The 24421-nt window shown below is 62.9% G+C and overlaps 2 protein-coding genes across 3 annotated transcripts; one reads left to right on the forward strand and one right to left on the reverse strand.

Moving 5' to 3' along the window:
- Positions 1-7516: 7516 nt before the first annotated feature.
- On the forward strand, positions 7517-19149 carry RNF126 (ring finger protein 126). 2 transcript variants are annotated; one of them, XM_047848346.1, is made up of 9 exons: positions 7517-7831; positions 15364-15422; positions 15557-15638; positions 15985-16229; positions 17264-17332; positions 17407-17476; positions 18016-18109; positions 18189-18304; positions 18425-19149. In XM_047848346.1, exons 1-9 carry the CDS (start codon positions 7757-7759, stop codon positions 18572-18574), a joined length of 960 nt encoding a protein of 319 aa, XP_047704302.1. In that variant the 5' UTR covers positions 7517-7756; the 3' UTR covers positions 18575-19149. The 2 variants fall into 2 exon arrangements, with proteins under 2 accessions (XP_047704302.1, XP_047704303.1); XM_047848347.1 differs by having other exon boundaries at positions 7522-7831; positions 15575-15638.
- A 505-nt stretch (positions 19150-19654) lies between these two features.
- On the reverse strand, positions 19655-23447 carry FGF22 (fibroblast growth factor 22). Its single transcript, XM_047848348.1, has 3 exons — positions 23193-23447; positions 20674-20777; positions 19655-20500 (listed from the first exon to the last, which is right to left on the reverse strand). The coding sequence occupies exons 1-3, from the start codon at positions 23404-23406 to the stop codon at positions 20306-20308; spliced, it is 513 nt and encodes a 170-aa protein (XP_047704304.1). The 5' UTR covers positions 23407-23447; the 3' UTR covers positions 19655-20305.
- Positions 23448-24421: the final 974 nt, after the last annotated feature.

Raw genomic sequence — 24421 nt, forward strand, 5'->3', positions numbered from 1 at the left:
CACCTGGAATCCCAGACTTTCCAGTTTGTGACAGTGACCTCAGACATCAGCGTGGCCCTGGAAAGTAGTGACCACTGGGGCCTTAGTGCAGTGGACACTCTTCCTGTTTGGGAGCCCCCCCCCCAATTGTCAGGGCATCCTCCAAAGGCTCGGGGGTCCTGTACAGCCCCTCTCTGAGTTTCCAAGAAATAATTCTTGACGATCTCCTCATGGCAGGGCTTGTTCAGGGTGCTGGGTTCCCGAGTGACCAAGGAACGCCCTGTCTTGTCATCACCAAGCCCATGGCTTGCAGGGGCCGTGGAAATGAAATACCTACACGGACAAATTAATATATGACTTCGAAGAGGGGAAATGCTTTCGGGAAAATAAAAACGCTTGCGAGCAGTATGGTGTATCGTGGGGGGGGGGTGCCTCGTCACCCCCCATTCCCGCATCTCCCCCCACTCCTTCCCCAGGTATGGAACCCAAAGATCCCTGCAGCCACACAGCAGACGCCTTCCGTGTACACGAGATCTGTCAGCAGCATACACCACGCCTAGACCTCTGCCCCATCTCAGCTGCTCAGCCTGACCCATGTGCCCCCACCCGTGGCCAAGGGCCACGTCCCTGCCCAGTGGCACTGAGGGAGGACACCCAGCTTCTTGGCCTGTCCTTGGCCTCTGAGTATGTGAGGGGATTCTCCCCCGGTTGGGGATGGGACCCTATGTCCTCACCAGGGGTGTGCAAGAGCTGGACATTGTGGCCTTGGCCGAGGGCTGACCCTGCTGTGGCTCAGCCGCCCCAGCCTGGGTTTGTGCAAACCAAAGGGTCATTGTTGGCCTGGCGTGGGTTCGAAACTGAGACCAGTTGCCAGCAGCCTCCTGCCTCCCATCCTGGCCTATCTCTCCGACCCAGAGGCCATGTGCTGGGTGACCTTAAGCAAGACACTGGCCCTCTCTGGGGAGCCCTCCCCCCCCCCCTTTTTGGTCTCTCCGTTTCATGCCCTCCTGTCCACCCTGAACTGGTCTCAGCCTCATCCCCTGCAGCCCGCTTCCTACCTTGGCTGTCTACCATAAGGCTCCTCCCCCAGCTCAGACATCCACCATGACTCCCCGTGGCCCCAGGCTTCACTCCTCCAGACCCCACAGAAAACAGGCAGTGACAATCCAAAGTGATCAGGACTGTGATGGAGGATGCTATACCCAGTGCAGACTGGGGAGGCCCAGGCAGACTTCCCAGAGGAGGAGGACATTTAAATCGCATTGGACTGAACAATGGTGAGGAAGGGGGTGTGGGGACAGAAGTGATAGGATGTTTGTGCTACAGGTAAGAGAAAACCCACCTCAAAGGTTTGGATCAGGGAAACGGTCCGGGCTTTGCAGGTGGGCCCAGTGGAATCAGAGGATCGTCAAAAGCGGAGACCACTTCCCTCTGTGGTCACAGTGACGTACGTGACCTGCCATTGCTGTCTGTGAAGGCAGAGGAAGGGGCCTTGAGCCAGTGCATAGCCTCTAGAAGTCGGAAAATCAAGGAACAGACCCTCCCCCCCCCCCCCCCGAGACTCCAGAAGGAACACAGCTCTACCAATACCTCGATTTTGGTTCAGGGGTGGACTTCTGACCCCCAGAACTGGAAGAGAAGAATGTGTCTTGTTTCAAGCCACCACGTTCGTGGCAGTTCCTTGGAGCAGCAACGGGCAACGAATGCTACAGACCGGGTTTGGTGCCACAGTGAGAGGGTCCCCCTTGGCTGGAGACAGACGAGAGTGATCACCAGTATGAAGGCAGGCGGCGGTATAGACGCCCCCAGGAGCAGGAGGGTGACCCTGGGGCCTGGAGCGAGAAGGGGCCTTCTGGGGGAAGGAGGATGTGCCGCCTTGGCTAGGCCACGTGTGTGCCCATTTTCTCACCTGTAAAGGGGGCACAGGTCCCAGGCCTGCAGATTCTAGGAAGGACGCGAGGGACAGTGCCTGGTGCACAGTAGGGGCACGACATGTGTGCCCAGGTTCTTATTAACCAGCAGATAACTGTTTGCCCAGGGAAGATGCGTGACGAGTCTTCTCTGCCACTCACCACAATGCTGTGAGACAGGCATCCGTTTTACAGAGGGGGTATTTGAAGCTGGAGGAAGGAAAGTGACTTTCCGGCAGTCACAAAGCCCCACAGTGTCGGGACAGTACCAGAGAAGCAAGCTCCCAGGCCCCATGTGCCGAACTGTGGGGCAGGTCCCTCCCCATTCTGGATCGGACATTGGGGGCCAGCCCCCAGGTTGTGGCTGGCATCCCGTTCTGGTTCCAGCACTGGATTTCCCTTTGAGAAATCACCTCCTGTGCTTCCAGTCCAAATGACCCCAGGAATGGACACCAACCCAGGCTCAAACAATTAGAATCATCTGACATTCAGCAAGCCGGGAGGAGTAAGCGCTGAGATTTTTTTCTGGGATCCAGAGACACCAACTTCCTGCCTGAGCTAGATGGGTGTGAGCCTAGAGCTGCAGGTGGCTCCTACCAATGGCCAGGGAGAGGCCAATCCAGTGGGATGCTGAGCCAAGAGGGGGCAGCAGAAATTCCCTGTGCCGCTATTGGGAGTCCTGGATCCAGCTGCACCTGAACTCCTCCACCCCAATAAGACGAAGTCCATTTAAGCTGAGTTTCTGTCGCTCGTAGTGGACAAAACCAGCTTTCAATAAGCCCATTTACATTTTATTCAAGTGGAGCCTTTAGGACCCAGAGCAGTGGGTCTGCAGGGGCTATAGGAATCACACACACCCTGAAGTGCAGACCTTTGCCTCCAGGATATGGGTCTTAGCTTGGTCCAGAACGGTCAGGGTCGCCCTCGCCCCCGCCCCCCTCCCCTCCCCCCCTCCCCCCCTCCCCCCCCCCCAGCTCCCACCTTCCTCAAGCCGGAAGAAGGCTTGTGATGGACTCCACACTCACTCCATGTCCACAGCCCTTGCACTAGGACCTGAAAACTTCAAGGCCTTGTGGGTTCTCCGATAGGGTATGTGATGTTGATAACCAAGGCAGCACCTGAAGACTCGGGCATGGTGGATGTTACGGGAGAACTCTGGTCAGAGCTGGGCTTCATGACGCCTTCATCGGATGTGCCCTCCCCTCTCAAACGCCACCGTGGCTCCCCATGGCCCCTGGACGAAGTCCAGGCTTCTCAGCCTGGGTTCCAGGCCCTTCCTGCTCAATCCATGCAATCCCCGCTGCAACGCTTCCACGCCACCCCCAAGCGCCCCCACCGCACCCCCGTCCCCGCAAAGTGACCAGATCTTGGGCAGGGAGCCGGCAGTATGATTTGTAACCAAAGGTAGGGCCCGCCCTCCTCTTGCTAGCCATTGGTTTAGGCGTGACCATGTGACCCAGATCTGGCCAATGGTAGGAGAGACAACCTGCCCGGGCGGGGACTGGAAGACGGCGCGGTCGAGCGTGTGTGCACGTGACCCGTGAGAGCTTTGATGGATTCGGTTCCCGTCTGCCGCTCTAACAGATGATCGCGATTCTAGCTGCACAAACCCGACGCCTCGCGGTGCTGGGGGTCAGGGGTCTGAGGCGGGTCTCAGCGGCCAAGATTAAATCAGATGTGTCCGGGGGTCGCAGCGCTCGCCGCTGTCCGGCCGGTGGCCTCTGCGTCCTCGCCCCCAGGGCGCGTCCTCTATCCTGCAGCATTCTCGCCCCCAGGGCACGTCCTCACCACCCGGCACAGGGGCGACCTGGGCACGTCCTTGTCCTGTCATCCACCTTGGCCCGTCGTCTGTTTGCTCAGGTGTCCAGTGTTCTGGGGTTGGGCCTGTGAACGGGAAGAGAAAGCACCAGACAGAACTCGCTTGCCCTGATCCAAGCCTATGCCGTGTGTAAGGTCAAGGCCAAAAATGTCCCATGTGGGAGAACTGACAACCACAGGATGCGGAACGAGACAAAACCATGGAGATGAGCAGCCAGCTTGGATGAGGCTGCGGATTAGCCCTGCCTTTGTGTCTTTGGTAAATGTGCCTTCGGTTCAGGTAAGCAAGTAGCTTGCTTTTGGAGATACACCTGGGTGTGTATGAATAAAATGAAAAATAGAAATAAAAAGTACAAGCCAACAAACACAAATAAAAAGGGAAGGGATGCCTGGGTGGCTCAGTCGGTTGAATGTCTGACTGTTGATTTCTGCTCAGGTGGTGATCCCAGGGTCATGAGATGGAGCCCAGAGTCAGGCTGAGTGTGGAGCCTGCTTGGGATTCCTTGTCTCTCTGTCTCTCTTTCTCTCTCAAATAAAAATTTTAAAATGGGGGAGAAAAGACATAACTCAAAATACACAAATAAAATTTTTCAAAGACAAAAACTGCATACTCAGACGGTGGCATATTCACACCTGTAGGAATACTGGCTGGTGGGCCAGTGGCCCTACCTGCTTGGTGCCTCGGTCTCTTGCCTGCAACATGGGAACTCGCTTTCTCCAACCCCGAAGGCTCCTCCCTGAGGCTTGATTTGAACTAAGCAGGTGAATACATGAGGGCACACCTGCCCCCTGGCCCAGGACAAGCCACTTAATGCCACCAGCTCTCTGGTGGTTGAATGTGGCTCCAATCGGAATCTCCATGGCTTGGTCCCTCCTGAGAACGAACCAAGACCGTTCTAACTCTCATCTGGAAAAATAAATGAGAAAGAAAAGAAGTTCAAACATGGTCACTTGCCCCAAATCAAGATCCAAACACACTACAAAGCCACAAGAAAAGGAACGGAGTGAACCTGGGAGAGGATTAGGAGAGGGGGGGCCCCTGCCCTTGTACAGGCTCCACCTCCTGAAATCTCCCCACACAGAGGACAAAGCCACTGTGTCCCTGGGTGACAGGCGAGGAAACCTAGCAAGAGCAGAAGTCACCCGCCCGAGGCGGAGACTCAAGGGTGCACGGTGTCAGGGCAACTTCCCCTCTGCCCCTGAGGCCCCTGGCTCAGCGTGGCGGCGGCCGCGGCGGAAGGAAAGGGTGCTCCCGGCAAAGGGGAAGGCACGTGAAAGGTCTAGCAACTAGAGAGAGCTGGGAGGCTATAATCACAGCCGCCACTTGCAGAGGCAGCCTCCCCGGGAGGTGGGAGGCAGACCCACTTTACAGATGAAAGACTGAGTCTCGGAGGGGCTGTTGGTCCTTGTCTTGCAGTGTCTAGGGGGAAGCACAACCGTGTTGTGGGAAGTCTGAGGAGGGAGGCATGGCCCTGTCCTGGGGGGTATGTGTAGGGCCCAGGTGCCGCCTACCTCCTCAACCCACTTTCGGAGCCTTTCTCGGGAAGTGCTGGGCAACCCTCAAGTTGTGTTTCACTGTGCCTGGCAATCAGAGCGCCCTCCCAGGTCTGTCCCAGCAGCAGCAACAGCAGCAAGGTAGCCACAGGGCCGGAAGTGGGTACCTGAGGGCCCCAGAACTGCAGAGACACCGGGTCATTTGCAGACACGGCCTGCGTGCTTGTATTCCAATGCCACAGTCCCAGGGTAGCCAGCAGGCAAGAGCCCACGCAGAGGGCACAGAGACCCAATGGCCTGTGCCTAAGTCCTGGCCCTGCCGCATGACCATGTTTGAGCCCTCGGTCTCCCCAACTATAAAATGGGGGTCTTCATTTTCCTCACATCATGGTGCTTGCATGAAGATTAAACTTCAGGCCCAGCACATACTTAGCCCTTAGATTTATAGTACACAAACCCTGCCTGGGCCTGGCACGCAGCAGGCACTCACTAATTATTCGTTTATTCAAGAATCTATGGGGCATCTACTATATGCTGAGTACTGGCCTCATGTATTGGGAGACGCCATTGAAAACTCCTGGATTTGGGGATAGCTGTAGGAGAAGGAAAGAGGGTGCCAGGCAGCGGGGTGCAGTATGGATGGGGCTCCCTCAGGAAGGGATTGGAAACAGAAGGGACAGTGGGAAGGGCGTGCCCAGCAGAGGGCATGACCAGACAGGGGTCGCGAGGTGGGATGCAGCTTGGCCCACCCAAGGGGACCAGCGAGGACCAAGGAAGTGCCGTGTGTGCCCATGTGCGCTCCCAGCCTCATCCAATCCCAAAACCCGGGAGGTGGGTTCTGCCATTTGCACAGAGGAGTTAAGTGACCTACCCAGGGTCACACAGCCAGCATGACTTGGTGGGATTTGAACACAGTCCTGATGGTTGTAAGGCCTCTTTCTCAATACTTCATAAACTTCTACAGGATGGATGGATGGATGGATGAATGAATGAATGAATGAATGAATGTTGGTGGTATGAAATGAGCTAGGGGCTGGGCTCGAGTGGCCTGAAATGAACTGCCCTCCCTGGATCTGGGGTTTCCTGGATTCCCAGGGATGGGACCCGCATACTCTCTAGTGGCCAGACCAGGAATGGCTTGGAATCACCCCTGAACCTTGAGGGGGACAAGACTGACTGTCAGAGAAGTCCCTGTCCCTACCCTGACGTTCAAGATCCTTTGTACACAGGCTGCAATTTTTAATGCCTTGACAGTCTGGTTCCTGTGCCCCCTTTTGCGGGAGGCCCAACTCCAACCTACTCCTATTCATTCCTCAAAGCCCTGGCTCAAATGCCCCCTCCCCTAGGAAACCCTGTCTGTCTCCCCAGGCAGAGCCAGTACGACCTTAGGGACCCATCCTCTGGCTCAGCCTCACGGGGCTGGGGTGCCTGCGTCCAGCTCTGTCTCCCTGAGCCACCGAGCCACTTTCAGTGCCTGTTGCGTTGCGTTCTGTGTTGTGTCCTTGTACCACCCATCACAAAGTGTGGCATGTGGCAGGTGACCCACGAACGTTCTGTTGAGTCGATGAGGGAAATAAGTTCATGACTGGGCTGGAATTAACCTCAGAAATGTTCCGGGCCTGTGCCAGGTGATAGTGCAGTTTTTGCTGATTAATTTTTTGGAGAGGGGAGTGGTTAGGTTCTCTTTGCTCTCAAAAACAAGGCCACACCCCGCAGGCCTTGCACTGTCTCATCCCGTGGGTCACACTGAGGCACAGAGGGCAGTCCTCCTTCGACCCAGGAACGGGCCTCCCTGCATTTATTCAACGAGTGTTCGTGGAATACCTGTGTACCAGGCGCTATTAGGAGTCCAGCTGGGAACAAGATATAAACACCCCTTCCACTGTGGAGCCGACTCTATGGTTCGTCAGGCGGGAATAAGTGCCATTGAGAAGGGCAAAGGCTTGAGAAAATGAGAAAGCAAGCCACGCAGGTGTCTGGGGTGCACCCGGCGGGGGCACAGCAAGTGCAAAGGCCCGGAGGTGAGAGTGCGCCCGGTGCCCAGAGCCAGTGAGGACGGCGGGGGGGGGGGACAGAAAGGCGGCACTTGGGATAGAAGACCCGACGAGGGAAGTGGAAGCCTGGCCTCTTTCGGAGAAGAGGACGGGCTCGACCCCACCCCGCGCAGGCCGCTCCCCTCGGCCTCCTCGGAGCCGGGCCTCGCCCCCAGCCACACCCCCGCTCCCTGCTCCGGGTTGCCAAGGAGACTCGGCCCCGCCCCTCCCAGCCCCGTCTTCGGGCTTCCAGGCCCGGCTCCGTCCCCTTACTCGGAGCCCTGCGAGAGAGGCGCCCGCACTGAGTTTGTCCCTCCGCGACCACCGTCGCCCGGGCAGGCGCCTGCCGCGCGCGCCGCCCGCCTCGCTCCCGCGCGCTCCTCCACCCCACGCCGTGCGTGCCTTGCGTGCCTTGCGTGAGCGTGCGCGGGCGCGTCGGCCGGCAAGGGAGCAGCAAACGGCCGGCGGCGGGCGGCGGGCGCCGCGCGGGGGGCGGGCGGCGCGGAGGAGGCGGCAGTGGCCATGGCCGAGGCGTCGCCGCAGCCCGGACGGTACTTCTGCCACTGCTGCTCGGTCGAGATCGTGCCGCGCCTGCCGGTGAGGCGCGGGCCGGGGCGGCGGGCGGGGGCTCTCTCTCCCTTGGCCTGAAGCGAGCTGGCCCCGCCGGGGAAACTGAGGCCCGGGCGGCGTTGGCCCGGGTCTCTGCGGAGGGCCCGGAGGCGGGGCCCACCCACGGGGAAGCAGCGGGACCGATGATCCCAGATGCGCGGCGGGGAGGCCGCTCGGTCCCCGACGGGGAAACTGAGGCCCGCAGAGGCCGCGTGACCTGCGCTCGGCGCCCCGCCCCGGAGGAGGGAGGTGGGGGGAATCGGACCCCGGGAGGTGTCTCCGGGGGCCGTTCCCGGAGCGCGTGGTCGGCGCTGCGGGCGCCTGGCTGCGGGCCGCCCCGCCGAGCGCTCCCGCCTGCTTTCCCGATGTCGAGACGGGACGGCTGTGTACCTACCTGGCCCGGGCCTGACAGCCCCGGGCAGACTTCCGTGACCTGAGCCTGCGCTTTTGTGCTTCCCCGGAGTGGGGGTTGGGGGGCGGGTTTAGGCCCGCCTGTGGCCAGGTGTTGCCTTCTGCTTTAGGCCAGCGTTTCCCAAACCGTGTGGTGCGGCAGGGGACTGCTTGTTCAACGTACAGTGTTTCAGGCTCCTGGCCCCGGAGGTTCCCAGTTAGCAGGTCTGGGATGGGGCCCGTGTTCCCCTGCTCCAGGCCCACAGGGAAAGCGGTGGTCTAGTTCGACCCTTTCCTATTTTACAGGTGGGAAAAATGAAGCCAGGGGAAGCGCAGGCCAGCTGTGGCCCTGACATCCTGACAGTTGCCCCTGGGCCAGCTCCCACGGAGCTGGAAGAGGGAGGTGTGGGATGGTGGAGGCCCTGCAGGTGGTGAGGATTTATCGAGCACTTTCTAGGTGGTCCTAGTACTTTATCTCTGGCCCGCATGCTCCCCACAGTCGCCTGGGTGGTGGGTGGTGGGTGGAGGCTGTTCTCGTCTCAAACCCAGGCTCAGTCCTGCCTTTGCCAGCAGTGGGGACCCCTGGGAGGAGGGGGCCAGGGGAAGGAGTCTATGGGCATCATCCCAGCCACAGAGGAAGGAAGTGGGCTCAAGTCAGGTTGGGAGCAGAGAGCAATGCCTGGGCCCAGAAGACGAGAAAAGGTAGGGAGGTGCGGCTTCCAGAAGCAAGGGAGGAGGGAGAAATAAAACGAAACCTCAGCTGTGAGCACCCGCTGGGGGAGCCGACACTTGCCTCACTCTAGCCTCCCGGAAGTCCTGCTTCTGCCTTTTCTGGCTTTCTGCAGCCCCAGCTCCGTTCTCGACCGTGACCACGGCAGGAGGCGGCTGGTGGCCTGACAGCTCACCGGCCTGAGTTAGTTGCCTGCAGCCCCTTGCGGCTGGTATGAGCCCAGGACAGGCCCTGGGACCCAGGCTTTCCCCAGAGCAGCCTGCCCGGAGCCGAGGGGGACCTGGGGCTGGGCGGTCTGCATAGCCAGCTGTTCTGGGCCTCTCTTCCTGGGGCCAGCACAGGGCCTGGGGCCTGGCCAGGTGTGCCCGCTTCCTGGCCATGTGGCCTTGGACCCGGAGCACCCTGATCTCTTGCAGCTGTCACCGGGCTGGGGAGGACCTGCCTCAGCACGAGAATCCGGTGGTGACAAGGTATCGTTGACCTCTGCCCTCAGAGTTTATAGGCTGGTCAGGGAGCCAGTGTTGAATAAGTGATTGGCAAATATTTAGTTAGGAATGCTGGCAAATTCCGTAAAATTAGCCAATGGCAGTGAGGTACTCGTGTGCCTCTTTGTGGGTTTGAAGGGTTCCATGAGGCCCGGTAGACAGGGTGACTGTTTACCAGTAAGGGGCGCACCTGCTGTTTCGGGATGGGGAGGGTTGGCCCTCAACCTGGTAGCGGTGGCAGGTCCCAGCCAGCGCACAGCACGTTCTGTTCACAGGAGGTAGCCGTGACTTTGGCCTGCTCTAGGGCGTTGCGGCTGGGTTTTGTGCAGTTCTTACTTTTGATTTTTGTCACCATCGTGGCACCTCCGTAGGCACTGAGACAGTGCCCGCTCTCAGGTGCTTCTCGGCAGGGTCGGGCTGAGGCCACGCCCAGCTGTGCCTCTTATCACCAGCGTGGCTCTGGGTGAGGTGCTCGACCTCCCCGGACCTCCGTTTCTTCGCCTGCAAGATGGGCTTGACGAGATAACCCGTGCCCACTCGGTGGGAGCACGCGCGTAGGGGGGAGCCCAGTGCCTGGCTCCCAGGACGGGGAATGGCCGGCAGCCTAGCCGGAGCAGGGCATGTGGGAACAGGAACCAGACAGGCCGGCTGGCTTGAGGGCCTCCGAGCCTGGCACACAAGCCCAGACTCGAGCCCGCCCAGGAAACGGCAGCTCTTGGGATGAGGCGGACGTGCGGGCTTGTGTGGGCGACTGCAGGGCTGTGGAGACGCGGCGTCCACGGGCCGCCACCTGGTTGCTTGGCACCCTGGGGCTCGCCAGGGGGTGCGGGTTCCCACCGGGGGGGCTGAGCGGGTGGCAGTCCGGGGTTGCATCCACCCCTGTGCCACGGCCCCGAGCGCCTCGCCACAGGCGGTGCCTCCGATGGCCCTCTTCAGGCCGCCTTCTCGTTGCTGGCGACCGCTTTCCTTCTCAGGGACGGCCTGAGTGTGTGACCGGGCGGGACCTGGACCCGGAGGGCGCTGGGGGGAGGAAGCCAGCCTGTGGTCAGCGCCCAGCGGCGGTGGGTGTCTGCCCTCGCTCTCTTTATGCCTCAGTCTGCATGTCCTCTGTCCTTGCCCCTCGAGGGGCCTCGAGGAGTCCTGGCCACTGATGCTTAGCAGAATAAGTGGAGTCCTTCCCATGGGGCACCCGGGGCCGGGCCTGCCTCCCCAGGCACCCTGTGGCCTCGGGCGGGTCCCTCTGGCCACCTGACAGCTCTGTGTGCCCACGTGCCGGATGCTGTGTGTCGTGCCGGGTCCTGCCCTGTGACCAGCCGTCTGTTCACCGCTGCAGAAATCCGGGTGCTCCGATGTGTGGGCTGCCCCTCTGGGGGACCACAGACCCCACCCTGCAACGCCACACAGCGGGCGCTGCAGAGAGGGCTGGCATTTGCTCAGGGTCTGAAGTCAGCGGGGCACGAAGTGAGCCGAGCCCCCAAAAGGTGGCTGGGTGCTGGGCGGAGCCACATCCTAGGGCACCCCAGGCCTCTGAGTCACATGGCACTGTGGGGAGGCTGAAGTGAGGTGGGGCTCCCAGCACAGTGGGCACACATGTCGTGTCACACGGGGTCCCGGTCCCTAGCAGTGGTGTCAGAAGCACCCTGGCAAGATCAAGGAAGCTTGTAACATCTGCTGGGCTCTGTGTGTAAGCATCACTGGCTCCCGGTGGGCCTCACACACGGCCGGATCCCGGCGTGGCTCTGCACCCTGGCATCCAGCGGTGTGCGTGATGCTCACGGGCGCTTGGGGGACAGGTGGGGTCAATGTGGGGTGTGGTGGCAGCAGGGTGGGCCTTCCGTGGGCCCTGGGCACCTGCCTGCCCAGTGGCAGCTGAGGAGGGCTATGTAGAGCAGCCAGTGCGTTCCCGCGGTCCGTGGGCTGGTGGGGCACAGGCTGGGAGCACCGGCAGCAGGGGCCTGGGTGTCCCATCACGTCTGTGTCTGGGGCCGAGTCCGTGTTCCTTCGCCGCAGCGCTACACTTGGGTTCTGCCTCTCCTGGAGGGGCCTTGAGGGGCCGGGGCCCACGGAGGCCGAGGTCACTGTACAGCAGGCGATCCCGTGGGGCCAGCCACCTCTCTACCTCCCGCCCGAGTTTCCCTGATTTAATCATGCTTGCCTGGCTGTGGTCTGAAGGAGTGCCTGGGTGAAGAGTGGCGCCTGTCCCCCAGGGCTGCCCTGGCTGACCCTGGGAGACCTGGGCAGGCTACTCCCTGGTCTGGGCCCCCGGGTCCTCCTCGTCACCGAGGAGGGGCTGAATTGCGCCTCTTAGGCACGGCATAGAGACCGAGCGCTCAGTGAATTTCACGTCTGTCTCTCCTGTCGTTGGTGTGCTGGCCACCGCCGTTGCTGATGATGCTCGGGTGGTCCCCTTCGTTCCCTCTCCTCCTCCTAGGGGGAGAGGTAACTGATTCACGGTGAGGAACCATAAGAGACAGGCGCTCACAAGTTAAGGGCCAGCGAGCGCCGGCTGACCCCCACCTGGGAAGTGGGGCTGTCACCACCTGGACCTGGGCTCTGCCCTGTGGGTGGCAGACATCCATCCCAGCGTCGCCTCGCTTGGATTCAGATGGCCGTTACTGGCTAGTCTGATTTAACAGGAACCGGTGGGGTGTGCCCGTGGAGGAGGAGAGCACTGGGGCACCCCCAGATCTGGTCCCTTCCCTGCTGCATACAAGCAGAAGCTGCAGCCCACTCCTGAAATGCCAGGTGTCAGGTGGCCCATGGTCAGGCCGATCTGGACTTAGCGTGGGGCTCGCATGGGGATGGAGAGTGTGGAGGCAGGGCCCTGACCGCAGCCAGCTGTTGAGCCGTAGCCCTCTGGTCCTCAGTGGCTGCTGGATTTCAGAGCCCTAGGGTTGAGGCCGTCCTCCGTTTACAGGTGGGGAGACCGAGGCTTGCAGCCAGGATGTGACGTTTGAGCAGAGACCCGACTTCCAAGAGGGGGCAAGCCAGGTAGCTATCTGGGGGAGAATGCTCCGGCTGAGGGGATGGTGTGCAGGCCCTGAGAAGAGAGGGCAGGTGGCGGTGGCCTGGATGGGGCAGGGAAGCGGGAGTGGCGGGCCAGCTTGTTCTGAGTCGACCGCAGGGGAGGAGAGTGCAGAGCAGGTAGTTCGATGAGGTTCTTGTGCGCCGCGTGGGATGGGGCTCCAAGGTGACGCTCAGAAATGGCACCCGGCCTTGGTAGCAGAAGAGGTTGCCTGTTTCTAGCAGGTCAGACTGAGGCTGAGGCTGAGGCCGCCTGGCTCACCGGTCCTGCCCTGGCTCTTCCAGGCTTGCCCAGGGGAGCATGGAGACTGGGGGCGGGCGGCGTGCTCAGAGGAGAGGAGGGGGAGGGACAGCTTCTCACCCAGGCCCCCCCACCCCCATCCTGGCTGGAGAGGGCGGGCGCACTTCTGATTTCCGTCTCCCCCGTAGGGCAGGTGTGGTGGCGGTGGGCTCCACCAGGGCCCAGAGAGAGCCTGGACCTTGCCGCCGGCCCCGAGCCAAGGGGAGCCCTGAGCAGACGCCTGCTGTCGTCTGTGACATGGCCACGCTAAGGGCTTGATTGCCAGCGTCCTAACCGAGGCCGTCGCAGCCACCTGCAGCCACACTGGCCCATGTCCGTGGCCCTCTCTCCCCTTGGGGCTGCACCAGGCCGTGAGAGCCCTGGCCCGTCCACAGAGCTTCACGCGGCCGTCTTCCACTGCAGCCAACAGTCCGAGGGTTGGTCGTTCGCTGTGGAGCCGAGCTGCCCGTTGCCCCCGTGTCCCCACTTGGGAGGGCAGGGGGTCACTGTCCTCGCTGTGCCTTCTGACGGCTCTGTTGAGATACAACTCACCTGTTCACAGTGTGCATGTCAGTGTTTTCCATACGCTCAGAGCCCTGCACCCACCACTGCTATCTCGTTCCAGAACATTCCCTCACCCTAAAAGGAAGCCCTGTCCCCGTTAGCATTCACCCTCACTCCCCCTCCCCTCCCCCGGCCCCCACAAACCCCCTTCCGTCCGTGGACGAGCGTGTTCCGGACGTTTCACACACGTGGACTCACACCCCGTGGGGCCTCTCGTGTCGGGTTCCCTCCCTGAGTGTCGTGCGTTCAGGGTTCGTCCGCGGGGCAGCCGGGGTGGGCGCTTCGCCCCTTCTCGCGGCCGAGGGATGTGCGCCTGTGCGGTGGACACGGTCATCTGTGCGCGTGCGCGGGGGACGTGGTCATGTGTGGGCGTGTGGGTGGGGGTTGCGTGGACGTGAGTGTTCGTGTCTCTCGGGTGTGGACCCGGCAGTGGGGTCGCGGGGTCGTGTGGTGACCCTGGGGTTGACCTGACGAGGAACTGACCGCGGGCCTGTCTTCCAGAGAGACCGCCCCGCTTCTCGTCCCCACCGCCAGCCGGGGGTTCTGGTTCCTCCACTTCCGCTGACGCTTAGCCTAGTCGGCTGAGTGTCGCGGTCCCGGCGGCCGGCCGGGAGGTGGTGTCTCACGGGTTTCGGTTTGCGTTGGCTCGTTGCCTGACGGTGTCGAGCGGCTCTCTGCTGGTTTGTCGCCCTTTGTGTGTCTTTGGAGAACTGTTTTAATTCTTTGGTCATTTTTTAGCCGGGTTGTTTGTGTTTTTGGCGTTGAAGCGTTAGAGCTCTGTATTCTGGATCCCAGCTCCTATGGCGGGTGCAGTTCCTTCCTGTCCTCCCCATCCGGCTCAGACAGTGTTCTTTGACCCCACCCCCCCTTTGCTTTTGGTGGCGGGGTAGGAGGGGGGGACATGGCGCGTGCTGTGGTGGCACCCACTGCCCTGGTGGAGGTGCCTGGCACTCCCGCTGGGTGTCCACAGGGAGGCCCGTGCCTGCTGAGCCACCGGTGCCTGTGGCTCACGTGGGGCCATCGGCGGCCCCCTCCTTGACAGAGTCTGCATCTCCTCTGTGTCTCCCACTCGGCACGCGGGGACAGTGCTTCCAAAACGTCACCTTAGGTAGAAGCACAGCTTGCACTCGCGTCTGTGTCTTCCTGTCTGGGTGGCTTTTGGACACTCGTGCGAGCCCCCAACCCACATGTTTGGTTTTGGTGTTTCCATGCCTTGCGGCCCCTGGGGCCCGTCCTCCACTCGGGACATTACACCTCCCCCATCTGACTGGCGGGCCTGGCTGGGGCGGGAGTGGCTGGGCTTGGAGGGGGCATGGCCAATGGGGGTGGGGTCACACTGCAGCCTGGGGTCACAGGCCCTGCGCTGGGATTGCTGGAATGTTCCAGAGATGCCGCCACGGGACACCCGCGGGCTGGTCCCTTTGCTCAGGTGGCGCTTCCCGCCCTCAGCGGCCGCCTTCCTGGGAGCTGAGCTACTGAGGCCTCGATAGTCCTGTGACCCCACAGTCCCTCCTGCAACCTTCTCAGGAGCTCGGGGCAGGTGCCTTTATATGCAAAAGGGGAGCCTCTCACGGAATGTTCTCACGTCTCACGTCTGCACCAGTCGGGAACTGCTAGGTGGGCCCGCATCAGCTGGCCCGTTCGGTACAGGCTTCTTCAGCGCCTTCAAACAGCTGGTGTGGCTGAGTGGAGGCCTTGAAGCTCGGAAAGTTTCGTCACCCTGAGGGGCGTGGGCCGATGGACCTTGGCACGGCAGGAGCTCACCTGGGGGCTCAGGCCTCGCCTGCACGAGGGGCAGGTCGAGGTGGCTGCGGTCATCGCCACACAGAGGTGGTGGCCTCGGATGAAGGGCGCCCGCCTCTCAGACATCTCAGAGACCCGGCAGGTCTGTGCCAAATCGGACTCTGGGCCTGAGCAGTTTCACCGATGTGCCTGGAGCCGCTCGGTGTGGCCTGAGGTGGGGTGTCCGGTGACCCCACAGGCACGGCTGACACAGCACGGGGGCCGGGACCCCCGAGATCGCACTCACCCGCCCTCTCCTCCGCAGGATTACACCTGCCCCAGATGCGAGTCTGGTTTTATTGAGGAGCTTCCTGAAGAGACCAGGTAACCCGGCCCAGGTGCACGCTGGCAGCGCCCAGGCCCCTTGGGGTGGGCGGGGCTGTGGGCGGGCAGAGCCTGGACAGGCCGTGGCGGGCAGGGGTGAGAGGTGGAGAGGGCCTCCCTCTCTCCTGACTCAGGACACCCCATCCTCCCAGGAGTACAGAGAATGGTTCCGCCCCCTCCACAGCCCCCACGGACCAGAGCAGGCCACCGTTTGAGGTGAGTCGGGCCCCAGATTGCCCTCCCCTCCCCATGTGGACCGGTCCTCCCACCTGACCCTTGACCACTGGGACCTGCCCTTCCTCGTTTCTCCCACACATGCCAAGGCTCCCCTGCTGTATCCTCAACCCTCAGAGCCCCAAGCCTGGGATGGGGCCCCGTGGCACACGGAGGAGACTTGGGGTCCAGGCAAGGGGCTGGGTCAGGTAGGACCCAGGTGGCCGCTCAGGGCTCCTGTGCCGCCCCCCCCCCTCCCCCCACGGTCCCATGGCCCTCCTCCCCACAGAAGGTCCTCGGGGCCCTGCCCTCCCCCCGCCCCGTGGTCACATTGCCCTCCCCCTCACAGAACGCGGACCAGCACCTGTTCACACTGCCACAGGGCTACGGGCAGTTTGCTTTCGGCATCTTTGACGACAGCTTCGAGATCCCCACGTTCCCCCCTGGGGTGCAGGCCGACGAGGGCAGGGACCCTGAGAGCCGTCGGGAGAGAGAGCAGCACTCCCGGCACCGGTATGGCGCCCGGCAGCCTCGCGCCCGCCTCACTGCACGACGGGCCACCGGCCGCCACGAAGGCGTCCCCACGCTGGAAGGGTGAGGGCGCTTGGGGGCAGCCAGCGGGTGGGACGCTCCCGAGAGTCTTGCAGCCTGCCCCACCCTGACTTAGGTGGCCTGACCGTCTGCCCCTCCAGAAGGTTCTGTGGTTACAGAGGGGTGGATGCTAGCTCTGGGGCTGACCTGTGGGCGGGGCACTTCCCCTGTGCGTCCAGGCAGAGCCCACCGTGCTGAAGAGCTGTGGAGGGGGGCCCCTACAGTGTGGCCCGGGGGGGCCTCTCGTCCACTCAGTGCCTTCCATCCTTCTGGAGGGGTGTCTGTCCCCCGACTCCCTCACCCCCATCTGTTCAGACATGGCCGATTCACATTTGGGTCCTTGTCTCCCAGGGCGGCAGGCAAGTGGGGTGGGTTTTGGGCCCCCCTGCTCCACCACAGAGCCCCGAGCTCCCTCCGTGTCGGCGTCAGCACCAGGAACGGCTTCTCTGTAACCTGAGGCTTGTTCAGAGGACTTGGGGTGAAAAGGAAACATTTTTCTGAGGGCCCCACTCCCAGAGAACATAGGGTCCTCCAGCATCTTCGTAGATGCGACCAGGCTGTGCACAGAAGTGCCTGTGTCACAGGGAGCCCCGACGCTCTCTGCCCTGTTCCATTCCAGCCCAGGACACAGCCTGGGCTGCCCTGACCCCCCAGGCGTCTCGTGTTCGTGAGCTGCCCTGTAGCAGCCCCTCGCCCCCAAGCTCGGACACCTGTGACCTCAGCCGGACGTTGCGGAGCGTCTGCAAACAGCAGGGCTGGGGATCCCCGCCCCCCAGGTTATAAAATAGGGAGCACGTGTGGTCATGAGCTAACGGGCACGGTCCAGGCCCCTGGGAAAGCTGGCCCGAAAATCCGCAAGGGAGACACTTTTCTCGGCCTGTCTTGCGTTTGATTGCTTGCAAATCTTGCTGGTTGAAAACACAACCTTTAAAACACCGTGAAGTTCAAAGCCGGACACGTGTGTCCTCTGCTGCCTCCCCTGGGGGTGCCCAGCCTTGGAGGGCGCTGACCACAGGCCGGGCCCCGCTCTGTTCCAGGATCATCCAGCAGCTGGTCAATGGCATCATCACTCCTGCCAGCATCCCCAGCCTGGGCCTGGGCCCCTGGTGAGTAGGTGGGCGGGTCCCCTTGCGCCCTGCCCAGCCCCTCTGCCACTTGAACCCCAGACCTCTCTGCCCAGGGGTGTCCTGCACTCAAACCCGATGGACTACGCCTGGGGGGCCAACGGCCTGGATGCCATCATCACGCAGGTACAGGGTGGCCTCCCCGAGGTGGGCACCAGGGTGTCACCATCTTCTGGGGACCAGGATGTCCCTGGTGTGGATGCCCTGCTCCCCATAACTCCCATCCTGAGGCCGGGGGGGCCCCGTGTGGACCTGCACGTTCTCCTGAGCTGTCCCTGGGGATGGGGTGTTCACCATGACCTTGGTGGCCCTTGTGCGGTAGGAACGCTGCCAACTTTGTAGCCTTTCGCTGGTGAACTGGTGGTGAACGTGGCCACAGCCAGGCCCAGCCCTTTGGTTCTAGCGGGTGAGAGGACTTAGGGTGGGACCCTCGGCGCTGGGAGGGGCCTCCCTGGCTGCAGGGTGACCCCGACAGGATGAGCAGAAGAGTGGACAGGCGTGGGGGGCAAGGGGGCTCAGCCTCGGCGCAGGGGGGGTCCGGGGCCCCAGAAAAACACAGCCTTGGTGCTTTTGCAGGTAACCCGGCCTTGCATTTCAGAGCCCCGCGGGGCGAGGGGCCGCGCCTGCCTGCCGAGCTCCTGGCACTCTGGCCTCTTGTCTTTCAGCTCCTCAATCAGTTTGAAAACACGGGGCCCCCCCCAGCAGACAAAGAGAAGATCCAGGCCCTCCCCACCGTCCCCGTCACCGAGGAACACGTAGGTAAGTGGCTCGCCCCCTCCCGGGACACCTGGGTGGGGGGTTCCCCCGTCTCCGCCGTCACAGGCTCCCTGCCCCGCAGGCTCCGGGCTGGAGTGTCCCGTGTGCAAGGACGACTACGGGCTGGGAGAGCGCGTGCGGCAGCTGCCCTGCAGTCACCTCTTCCACGACGGCTGCATCGTTCCCTGGCTGCAGCAGGTGAGCCGGCCCCTGCCCACCCCCAGGCCGAACCCTGGCCCCTGCCCCCGCCCCCGCCGCAGGCTCGGCCCCTCACCACCACCCTCCCCACCCCCCCACCCCCCCGCTGTCCCCACGCAGCACGACAGCTGCCCCGTGTGCCGGAAGAGCCTCACCGGACAGAACACGGCCACCAACCCCCCGGGCCTGAGCGGCGTGAGCTTCTCGTCCTCGTCGTCCTCGTCGTCCTCGAGCTCGCCGAGCAACGAAAACCCAGCGGGCAACTCGTGAGCGCGCCGGCCGGCCTCCAGAGAGGGCACAGGACCTGGGCCTTGCCAGGCCCGGCCCGGCGGGGCGGGGCGGGGCGGGACAGGGGGCAGCTTGGCAGGGCTGGAGCCTGGAGGTACCCCCGCCCGCCTCCGCCCCCGCACCACCCCCGCGCCACCGCCGGCCGAGCCTCGAGGACCGCAGCCCACCCCCGGGCCGGAGCAGGCTCAGCCCTCCCCGCGGAGTGTGTCGCGCAGGAGCCTGGGCACGCGTCGACCCCCCCACCCGTTTGTCTCTAACCTCACCCCTACACATTCGACGGCGGAAAGGTTTTTATAATTTTAAATTATTACTGCTTTGAAATAAATGGACGTTTAGCTCACGTGCGGCCTGCATGATCTGTGGAGAGAGCGGGTGGAGCCGCTAGGCCGTGGTCTCTGCGACGCCTGGACGGGTCGCCAGCCCCCAACCCAGGCGCCGGGAGCTCGGGACCACAGGATGACCAGCAAAACAAGAACAAAACTGCTCCGACAGACATTTTTTAAAGGAAAAAATACGTGTATCTTGAAAGCTATTTAAAAATACACCTACTTAGAGAAGCAGGTAGTTCGGGGTCTTCCTTCCGCGTCGGCGCCAGGGGCGGGCCGAGCTTCTCCGGCCTTGGCGGGCTCCGTGGCCGCAGACCCCGGGGACCCCGGGACCCCGGGACCCGGGGCGGGCGGCAGCTTCACGGTGTTGCAGAAGGTGAGCTGAGGCGGGGCCTGTTGGCAGCGCCGCCCCGCCCCCTGCCCGCTGGGAGCCTGGCTGCGTTGTGTTTGTGTGGCCGCGGGGGGGCGGGCGGGGACCAGGGGCCTTGACCCCAGTGACCGTCCGGGCTGCACACACCCCCACCCCAGGGACTGTCCCCTTCCCGCAGCAGAATATCCCATCTCGCTCGGCCGGCTGCAGAGCTGGTTTTGGACCTGGGCTCTGAGCTCCGCCCCCTTTCCTTCCATTGGGGCTGGGCTGGGCGGGGAGGGCTCAGGGGTGCCCGGCGGGCAGCAGGCACAGCCTCCCCGGGACCCTGAGCTCCTGAAGGACACTGGCATGAAGCCCCCTTGGCCCACCCGTGGCCCCTCCTCATCCTCACGGCCAGCAGCTCGGGGTCTGCCTGTCTCTCTGCCTCCCTCTCGAGAGGACCTCGTGAGGACACTGCCCCCCCCCCCCCGAAAGGGGGCCTTGAAAGGTCCCCTCTGCCACATGGGTGACACATCTGCAGGTCCCAGGACCAGAATGGGGACCTGTGACCCAGGCACATCCACGTTGCCCTCTCTCTCTTGGCCCTCAGACCTCCTCCCTGCCTCGGACACCGGTGGGTTCCCACCTCAGAGCCTCTGCCTGGGCCGGGTCCGGCCCGGAGTGCCCTTCCCAGACCTTCCGGTGAGCACACGGCCACATCCTTTCAGTCTCCGTCCCGGGTGGTGAGTGGGGCCTCCGTGCCCTCCCAGCCTGTGAACGGACACCTGCAGCCTGTGCTCAGCTGAGCGTCCACCTCCCCGCAGACTCGGACAGGAGCGCCCTGGGAGTCAGGCTGCATCTGTGGGGGTCCTGCAGTGTCCCCAGCCCGGCACACTGCGGACACACCGTTATTGCTTGTGGAACAGAGGAGTGACCAGACGTGCTTTGCCAGGGCCTGGGCTTCCCCAGCCCCTGGCCGTGCAGCTCGGGCATCTTGTGGGATCTCTGTCCAGCTGCTCCTCGTGGCCCCTGGGAACCTCAGGAGACCAGGACGGGCAGGAAGTGGGTGGACAGGTGGTGCCGCTGTGTCCGGCCACCGCGCCTCGGGGACCCCTGCCCATCCAGCGCCAGGAACATGGGCCGACCGCGGTGACGCCAGCGGAGCGAGGCGTAGGTGTTATAGCCGTTCTCCTCGATGCGCTCCTGGAACCTGCAGTGGGCGGTGTAGACCCGCTTCGGGGGGTCGGGTGTGTGAGGCAGGCCACCGGATACCTGCCCGCCCACCGGACACCCCGCCCCGCCCTGGACGCCCCGTCCCCCACGGGACACCCCGCCCGTCCCCCAGACACCGGTCCCCCCACTGGACACCCACCCGCCCCCGACCACCACATACGCTGTGCACTCACCGACCCGTAGAGATGGCCCCCGCGGTTCATGGCCACGTAGAAGCCGGTGTGCACAGCCTTGAGGGCCACGACGCCCGCACGGATGGAGCGGATCTCAATGATGCCTGGGGGCAGGGGGCAGTCAGGGCCCATGGTCCGCCATCTACTCACCTGTGCACTCTCGTTCGTTCGTTCATTCATTCATTCGTTCGTTCAGGTGACATTCACCAAGCACCTACTGTGTGCTTGGCCCTGTGATGGGCATGGTGACACACGGGACCACACAGGCCCTGCAGGAGCACCCCAAAGATGTGGGGGTGACCAAGGGGCAGGAAGGACACTCGAGCCAATGTGAAGGCTCAAGACAGGATCAGCCCTGCCAAGCGGGGGGACGTCAGCGGGGCAGGAGGGCACTGAGTTAGGTCAAGGGTGAGAAAACCAAGCCAGAGGAGGCAGGGGATGGCCTGGGCAAGCCGTGATGTCAGAACAAGTGACGGGTGTGATGGGCGTAGACCCCCCCCAGTCGGCCTCCAGAGGGGAGGCATGGTCCAGGCGAAGGCCTGGAGGCGGGACACGGGGTGTCTACAGATTACCGTGCTCAACTCCGTGAGCACAGCACGGATGCTGCTGGAGCGCTGTGCCCCACCAAGCCCACGTATCAACCCCAGGTGGGAGGTGCCTGCTGTGTCTCCTTCCTAGAGAGGGAAACTGAGCCTGGGAAGTGGCAGAGCCAGCTTTGGGCCTGACTTGCAGATGGGTGACCCTGGGCGACCCTGTCCCACTCTGAGCTGCTCAGTGAAGTAGAACTGTGGGATGAGCAGCCACCCACACCCTCAACCTTCTCCCCCCCACCCCCACCCCCCCATGTACTGGGGCCTAATCTGGAGTCAAGGCCTTGCCCCTGGTCTTCAGTCTGGACTTGGATGCCCGAGGTGATGGGGAGCTCACTCTGTTGCATGGGGCCTTTGTTCCTCCTATCTCCTCTGTCAGAAGGGAAAGTGGTCCTTGCCCTGCTGACTTCCTCCCACTTGGCAGGACCAGGGCGAGCCTTCACGCTGGCTCAAGTGTCCTTCCTGCCCCCTCGGTCACCCCCACATCTTTGCGGTGCTCCCGCAGGGCCCGTGTGGTCCTGAGTGTCACCATGCCAGCTCCTTCGCCCTGTATGAAAGCCAACCCAAGCCCATCTCCATGGAGAGGCCCCAGACCTCTCAGACAAAGCTGCCACCCACTCATCTCCTGGACGTCACTCTGTTTTCATTTTCCTTGCGCCCTTTGTGGCCTCCTGTGAAATTACCACATTAGCTGTTCATTTGTGTTACTGCTTTACTCTGCTGCGGGAGCCCCATGAAGGTGGCTGTCCTGGTCACTGCTACGTCCCCCGTGCCCAAGGCAGCATACGATAGGTGCCCAATTAGGAACCACAGAATTAATGAAGGAGAGAAGAGCTCCAAGGACCCCCCACCCCCACCCTGTGGAGCCATCAACCATGTCACTGCCACTGCTGTCCAGATGGGGAAGGTGCAGCTCAGACAGAAACAGCGACTGTCCCAAGTCGCCTGGCAGATCCAGGCCCCACACCCATCTTGAGGCCACCCTGCCTGCCTGTGCCCACCGCTGAGCAACTGGCCCAGCCAGTCCCCCTGTCATCGCCCTTGTCCGGTGAACCTAATGAGAGCCCTGGGAGCCCGATGAAAGCAGCTGGAGGGGCAGGGGGTGATTATCTGCCCTAATGGTGGTGATTCAGGCAGTGGCCAGTGATCAGCCACCGCCCCCCACGCCCCACCCGGTTCCCTGACCTGGGCCTCAGAGCTCTCCGGAGACTGAGACAGGACCGGGGGCCACTGACTGTCCCCAGCTGTCCCAGGCTCTAGCTTCTCTTTGGGCCCATGTCCCCTCTTGCCTCACATTCCATAAACACTGAGTGCCTGCTGTTTGCTGGGCAGGACATCTTGACAAGGTTATGGGCATGAAGGAGCCCCAGCGACACCCCTGCCCCCACCCCAGCAGTGTGTCCCAGGGCTGCTCATTTTCCCTCTCTGTGCCTCAGTTTCCTCATCTGCCAAAAGGATGCCTAGGAAGAAATAGAGGGGTCCCTAACTCAGGCAGATCCTGAGCTTGGATTTGCAGTGTGGGAAGTCCAGGGTCCAGACCCCGGCTCTGCCTCCACTTCATGATGTAACTGGGCCCCCGGGGGCCCTTCCAGCAGCAGAGTTGCCCCTCTGTAGATGGCCCCAGTGACCCCAGCCTCGACTATTCTGCAAAGACCTTTCTGTGCTGCGGAGCCAGGCCCAGAGCCAGGAGCTTCCTCGGTGACCTTTACTTTAACTGTCCCACCCTCCCACCGTGTGGGCTGGGCCCATTTCACAGTTGAGAATACTGAGGTCCCCGACGGGAAACGACTTGGCCAACAGCACACACACAGCCAGAGGAGCCTCTGGGACGCTCCCACGCGCGCAGGAGGGCCCGGCTCATCCTTACTATCATGTTGCCCTTGTTGGTACTGCCGGCCTGTCTGCCTTGGACCCCCTCCCCGGACTCACTGTCAGCTCCGTGACGCCAGCGGGTGCCCTGCACGCGGCCGCTGGGGTCCACTCGCAGGAAGAAGTGGGTGGAGGAGAAGAGGCGCCTCCAGCGCACGTCGCCCTCCAGGTGTGGGTAGCTGCGCGGTCTCCGCGGGCTGTTTGGGGTCCCCGCGGCGCCGGACGCCCGCGCCAGCAGCAGCCACACCAGGCTCAGCCACAGGCGGCCGCGCATGTCCCCGCGCCCGGCTCGCCGCCCTCTCCTGTCTCCCCGCGCGTCCGCGGCCGGGCCATCGCCGGGACGGGGGCGGGGCGCCCTGAGGGGCCGGCCCATGCGGGCCAATAGGGAGCCTCGGGGGCGGGAGCCGCTCCACAGGGGGCGGGGCGGGGGCGGGGGCTGGGCCGCGATCAATGAGCCAACCAATGGAGAGGCTGGGGCTGGCCAATGGGGCGTCGCGGGGGGGGCGGGGCAAACGCTGCAGGGGCGGGGCAACGAGGCGGCTGGGGCGGGACCAGGACGCGGGGCGGGGCCCACTCGGGAAAACATTCCTGCCTCCGCGCGTGTTTGTCCTGCGGGATGGGGAGGGCAGCAGTGCGTGTTCCTGAGTCACCGGGTTAGCCTGCAGGGGCTGCGGGGGCGTGGGTGTGAGAGAGGCGAGCCCGTAGAGACGCAGAGGGAGACAGTTACGGGAGAGACCAAGACAAAGATGGAGAGACAGAGACTCTGAGACACACGAGGAAAGGCGGCTAAGAGACACAGAGACAGAGAGAGATAGAGAGATCTGAGAGATCCCGGGAGAAATGGAGCAGCTCAGGGGTCAGAGACCGGGTGGGAAGTTCTGGCCTGCGTGTCCGTGCCAGCCAGGTCCCTGCACTGGGCATGCCCAGGTGGGATTTGTCTGCCCTCCAGACTGAACTCCCTGAGAGGCTCAGGGGCAGGGTCTTCACTGAGGGGTGGGCATGGGGAGGCATGTAGGTAGGGGAGCAAGTGAACGCCTGGGAATGCTGTGCTACAGGTGTTGGAGCAGGGGGGTGGATGGGGTGCTGGGGGCGGGAAGGTGGCTGATGGCGGATGGACACATGAGCACATCTGTGGCCGGCTGACAGGGGCATGGGTGATGACTGAGGCCAGCACCCTGTGCCCAGCGTTCGGAGCTGCATGTCCGAGGTGGGAATGGCGTGGCTCCGTTTACACCCACACCTGCTCATCATTCGCAGACACACCCAGGGCCCACTGGGAGGCACCCTGT

This window comes from Prionailurus viverrinus, unplaced genomic scaffold, assembly GCF_022837055.1.
Source record: "Prionailurus viverrinus isolate Anna unplaced genomic scaffold, UM_Priviv_1.0 scaffold_60, whole genome shotgun sequence".
In the NCBI taxonomy this organism is placed as follows: domain Eukaryota; kingdom Metazoa; phylum Chordata; class Mammalia; order Carnivora; family Felidae; genus Prionailurus; species Prionailurus viverrinus.